General features: G+C 42.7%; 1 protein-coding gene across 1 annotated transcript in view; it reads right to left on the reverse strand.

The window, feature by feature from the left end:
- Positions 1 to 6,002, reverse strand: part of MAOA (monoamine oxidase A) — a 47,378-nt gene that overhangs the window by 20,749 nt on the left and 20,627 nt on the right. The window contains exons 4-5 of the mRNA XM_008053986.1: positions 2,814 to 2,955; positions 103 to 252 (exon numbers count right to left, since the gene is read on the reverse strand). Coding sequence (XP_008052177.1) covers positions 103 to 252; positions 2,814 to 2,955 — 292 coding nt within the window. The remainder of the gene's footprint in view (positions 1 to 102; positions 253 to 2,813; positions 2,956 to 6,002) is intronic.

Consider the following 6,002-nt stretch of genomic DNA (forward strand, 5'->3'; position numbering starts at 1 on the left):
TTTGGAAGCCTGAGGCAGAAACATGTCAGCATTATCTGGTTAGAAGCTATGGAAGACACAAGGCCTATTTACTATGTGTTCCTTTTGATTAAACTTGGTTACCTCATAAGGTTCATGATTCAGTGTCTCTACGATGATGTTTTCACTTGACTGGTCAACACAGGTGACAGGACATTGCAGCTTTACTCGGTCCCCAAGGAGGCCCATTATCCGTTCACTCACTTGACCAGATCCACCTACAAACTTCCTTTCCTATGGGAAAAGGTAGGCAGGAAAGGAAATGTTATAAAAGCCCAAGGATGGAAAACTTATTTGCCACTGACTAGAAAACCTCCAGAAAGTCGCATGCTAAATTTCTACCTTCTGTACACGTAACTGTTGGAAGAACTCATCAGGACAGAGGCAGAGTCTATTAAGACATCTCAATGATCATTCCCTGCACAGCTTCCAAGAATGAAGAGCTGTTATAAAAATCACAAATCCAGAAGAAACGTTCCCCTATGCCAGTGCTGCCCTGACCAGATGAGAATATCATCAATTCTGTGGGCTGCTAATGCCCAAGAGTGTGGTACATCAAGGAAGCCCTGGGAAGGGGAGGGCACTGCACTTATCCCAGGGGATATGGCTTCTAATTTCCCTTGATTCTCTTAGTCCAGGTCTCAGGTTGTCGAGGCAGGTAAGGTTGCAGATGGCGCATAGACAATGTCACTCTAAGAGAACAGGCTCAGAGTGCTCTTAGAGATAGCCATACCCCACCACCAAATGATGCCCTAAAAATCTGAACCTCAGAGCTTGAGTAGTTTTTTGCAAAACTATCTGGAAGTTTTGAGGCAGAGGAAGAAAGGTGAAGGACAAGCATCTGCTTGTTCCTTTAGATAGAGCTCTCTTAAGAAGCCCTTACACAACCTCTACTCATGGCCATTTGCTATGGTCACCGGAAATTGTTGCAGCTTAATCTAAGATGGTAAGTCCTTAACGCAATGCATTTGCTAAGAATCAGAGGAATATTTTTAGCCTATTGTAGAAGATTCTTTGAATGGTCAGAAATGTACAGCCCACCATCCAACAGTTACATTCTTCAATCACGTTCCTCCAGAAAACTTTGCATAAGCAGCCACACAGTGACTTTTGCACTTCTATGGCTGGCTAGTGTTTTAATGACACCACCAAAGTTTTTAATAAAAATATTCCCACAGTGGTTCAGATATTGTATTAATTCATGATAATGTCCTTCCTCAAGAAACCAATTTCATTTAACTTAAAATCTGACCTATGTTTTCCAAGAGTTACTTTGAATTTTAGTGTGATAGAAAAACCATGAGCTATCTCTGTCTTGTTCACTGTCTACCCTTTCAGATCTAGTATTTGTTGAACTAAATCAAAAGATAAACCTAAGTTCTTTATAAAGACATTATAATAATTGTTTGAGATTTATCAACTGAACTGTCCTTTCCAAAAGGTCACGTATAGTTTGGCTAGAAGTATCCTGGTTCCTCTGAATGAAGGATACAATTATCAAATATAAGTCAAGATACCAGAAAAAATATGGGTTCAGAGGAAAAAAGTGGGATTTCTGCCAGTAAGTAAAGTAAAAATGCAACTGTCCTGTGTTTGCCCAAGTTAAAGGTCAAATGGTCAAAACCTCTTGATATCAAGGAACAACTTGAAGACTTCTAGTGACTTCCTAAGAAGAAGAATTCATTTGACAGAGAAAGACTCTACACCTTGTACTATGCATTCAGAATTCTGGGATGCAGAAAGCCTAAGTAAGAAGCAAACTGCTACTAATTAAACCTCATCTCATCCAGGTGTAACATTTCTAGAAAAGAGATATTCATTCTCTTCAGATAAAAGAAAGCCTTGAGCCGGGCTCGGAGACTCAGCCTGTAATCCTGTGCCTTTGGGAGGCTGAGGTGAGTGGATTGCCTGAGCCCGCGGGTTTGAGACCCGCCTGGGCAGGCGAGACCTCATCTCTGCAATAAATCAAAGAAATTAGCTGGGCATGGTAGCGTGAGCCTGTAGCTCCAGCTTCTTGGAAGGCTGAGGCGGAAGGATCGCCTGAGCCCAGCAGGTCGAGGCTGCGGTGGCCGGGAGCAGCCACTGCACTCCAGTCTGGGCGACAGTGAGACTCCAACTCAAAAAAAAAACAAAAACCAAAAAACAGAAATCCTTGAAGCAAAGAATCTCAGAGTCTGGGGAATCAGGGAATTAAGATTTTAGCTTCACTTTTGGTTTACTTGTGTCCAGCCAGTGAACCAAATGAGTTCACTTATTAGTAAAGGAAATGGCATGGCAGCTGGGCAAATGCAAGCAGACAGCAAAAACTAGAATCCAAAAGTTAGAATTTACTATTGAAAGAGGGGTTGTAATACCTTGTGTGAATTCGAAGGAAGAACAATCATTCCATTTTATCACAGTTAACATAAAAGAATTACCTCTGAGAAATAGATGGGACAGAAACCTTATGTCTGGAACAGAGATGACTCCAAGTACAAAAATTGTACAAGTTCTAGAGTTTATTGGAAATTAATTTATTGTAGTAATTTAGCTTCTCCTACATAAACAGTCTAATTTCACCTACCTCCAAAAGGAAGAAACTTAACTTTCGAAACCAAATTAATTCTAAATGAAATATTCTTAAGCTGTGAAATTCTTTTTAGGAATGACAAAAGAAAATGATATTTTTTTCCAAACCTTTTTTTAGATCATTTTACAATGCTAATTTCAAAATACTGAAGAAATTATTGAAGATACTTCCCTGGGGAAGGCAAAATCACAAATGAAGTTATAGTTTCAGAACAGACATGCCATACCTGGCCGCCATTGGTGACTGAGAATATCCGGGTGGTGCCCCCACATTGTTTCACATACCACAAGAACCACAAGGCAGACACCTCGTGGGGCTCAGAGGTCACATTGATATTCACAAAAAGAGAAGCAAATTGCCTAGCAGTCCTGTTCACAGAATAAGAGTAGAAGTTAGGCATCAGTAAAAGAATACAAGAGTCAAAGAAGCTCCTGTGTTTTTAAAACACAATTCTGTATGATTAGAAAGTATTTCTATTAACAATCAAAACAGAAACCTCATGAATTCAATTTCTGAAGGAATGCACTTTTTAGTTCTTGGGAAAACTAAAGTTTTCTCCTGCTTTTAAGAAATTATTTTTAAAAACTACCTACTGGGTCCCATGCTCACTATTTGGATAGCAAGTTCAGCCCAAACCTCACCATCATGCAATATATCCATGTAACAAACTTACACATGTGCCCCCTCAGTCTAAAATTTTTTTTAAAATTATAAGTTAGCTCCAAATGTGCTAATCCTGGTTCTGCCTAAAGGATTAATATGCTTGTAAGAGACCATTAGGGATATTTGTATCTCATCTATTTTAACAACCATCCTCTCCATCTTCACTGCCACAAACCTCTTACATCCTTCATACTAGCTGATGAGGTCTTTTAGAACTGCAAAACTCAAGAAAAACCTCTGCTTAAAACCTTTCAATGCCCTTCAGTAAAGAAAGGCAAAGTCTCATATGTGGCCAATATATCCTGCACCGTCAGCCTATGGACCAGTCCTCCAACCACCTCTTATACCACTTGCCCTTGTCATCTATGGTCCAGCCATACTGTCCATTCCCAAATCCTTCAAACATTCCCATATCCTTCTTAACTCAAGACCTTTACAAAAGCGCCTCCCTGTCTTCTATGCTTAGAAAAATCCCATTGCCCCATATCATACACTCATCCCTGTCCACACTCCCCCCACCAAACTTTGGAACATTCTTTTTTTTCTTTATTTTAAGGATGTGGGGTACAATTCAGGGTTAGGTATATAAATGTTCTTTATGCAGGTACCCGGAACATTCTTGAAAAATACCATTCTCCCTACATCATCCAACCTTTCCTATCTTTCTTGTTCCACAGCCCCTGTGGGTCATTCTTGAAAGGCACCATCCTGCCACACCATTGACTCTTCTGTCTCAGTGCTTCTCTGCTGGGTCATTTCTAGATAATATCAACACCCACAACATCCAACCCTGCTGTTTACCACCCTTCATTCCTGAAAATACTATCCCATCATACCAAATACTCTGTCTCCTCTATACCCCTGAGACAAATTTCTGGAAGTCCAACACTATCCACTCTTCCTGCCTCCCCTCACTACCCCCGTGTGCTCATCCCTGAAAGATATCATCCTGTCACACAATCCAATGACTTTATCTCCCCTGTACCCCTCTGAATCATTCTGGGATGATACTAACATTTTGCAACATCCACCAATCCTATCTCTTCCCAACAACCAACCACCACCTGTGAGAGTAAATCCTGGAAGATACAATCTTTCCAAACCAAATTGAACCTGTTTTCCACTGTGACTCTGTGGGCCATGCCTGGAATGTTCATGCCCCTAACACTTCTTGTTCCCTCTAGTACCACCAGTGTGACTCATGCTGGGAAGATACCATCCTGCCATACAATCCAAGATTCCTATCTCTCCCTTACCCTCTGAGTCATTGGGGGAATCACACCATGCCCTTCACACAACATCCACCTTTCTTGTCTCCCTACACTCCTGTCAGTGTGGCTCATTTCTGGAAGACAGCACTTCTCCAAATTCAATTGGCCCTGAATCCTCCTGCCATTGTGACTCATTCCTGGAAGATAGCATCCTGCTACAAAAAAAAAAAAAAAACTCTTCCCTCTGGGTCTTTTGAAGATCACATCACCTCCTCAGCATGACATCCATCCTTCTTGTCTCTCCACACTTTCTCCAGTGTGACTCATTCCTGAAAGATACCATCTCTCCAAATTCAATCAACCTTGTTTTCCCCTGCCACTGTGGGTCATTCTGGGAAGATACTATCTTACCACCCCTCCAACCTTTCTGTCTCCCCCCAGTCACTGCCCATTCCTAGAAGACAACCATTCTGACAAACCACCAAAGGTCTTTTTCTCTCCACTAAGCCTCTGGGTCCTTTTGGAAGGGTATGAACCTGACTCCACAATATCCATCGTTCCCATCTCCCCCTCATCATCATTTCACTCATTTCACTCATGCCTGGAAATCATCATTTCTCCAAACTCAATCCACCATCTTCCCTTACTCCTGCGGCTAATTCTAGAAGATGTCATGCTCCAAATTCTCTACCCTTCTAGGCTTCTCCACCCCAGTTAGTGGGTCTCATTCCTGGAACATACCATCCTGCCACAACATGCAACCTTCCAATCTGTCACCTAGCAGGTCACTTGGGGGGAGGATATCACCACTGTGCTACAACATTGACCCTTCCTCTCTCCCCCAGCCCACCACCTGTGTGGTTCAGTTCAGGAAGATACCATCCCTCCAGATCCAATACACCCTCTGTCTCCTCCTGCCACTGTCATTCCTGGAAGACAGCATCCCACCACACCTCCACCCACCTGCCACTTTGAACACTGATAATGTGGCTCATTCCTGGAAGATACCAATCTGACAAACCATCCAGGCTTGCTATCTTCTCTTTAAGTCTCTGAGTCATTTTGGGAAGGTACCAACCTCTCCACACAACATCCACCCTTCCTATCTTACCCTGTCTACTAACCTTGTGGCTCAGTCCTAGAAGATACCAACTCTCCAAAGCCAATCAGCATTGTCTTCCCCTGCCCCTGTGGGTCATTCCTAGAAGATGCCATGCCCCCATACCTCCGCTTTCCTTGACTCACTCCACTACTGCTGATGTGGCTCATTTCTGGAAGGAATATACCATCCTGACATACCTTCCAACACTGCTGTCTTCTCACTAAGCCTCTGTGTCATTTCAGAATGATATCATGCCTCAAACAGGTCACATACCCTTTCTATCTCCTCCCAACCATCACCAAACATGTGGCTCAGTCCTAGAAGATACCATCTCTCAAAATGCAATTCATCTTGTCTTCCCAGTCCCTGTGGGTCATTCTTGGAACCACTATCCCCACAACCTTCCTCTCCACACTCCTCCCCCCCCCCCCCCCCCCCC

The sequence above is a fragment of the Carlito syrichta genome, unplaced genomic scaffold, assembly GCF_000164805.1.
Source record: "Carlito syrichta isolate Samal-C Ts95f unplaced genomic scaffold, Tarsius_syrichta-2.0.1 Scaffold76736, whole genome shotgun sequence".
Classification (NCBI taxonomy): domain Eukaryota; kingdom Metazoa; phylum Chordata; class Mammalia; order Primates; family Tarsiidae; genus Carlito; species Carlito syrichta.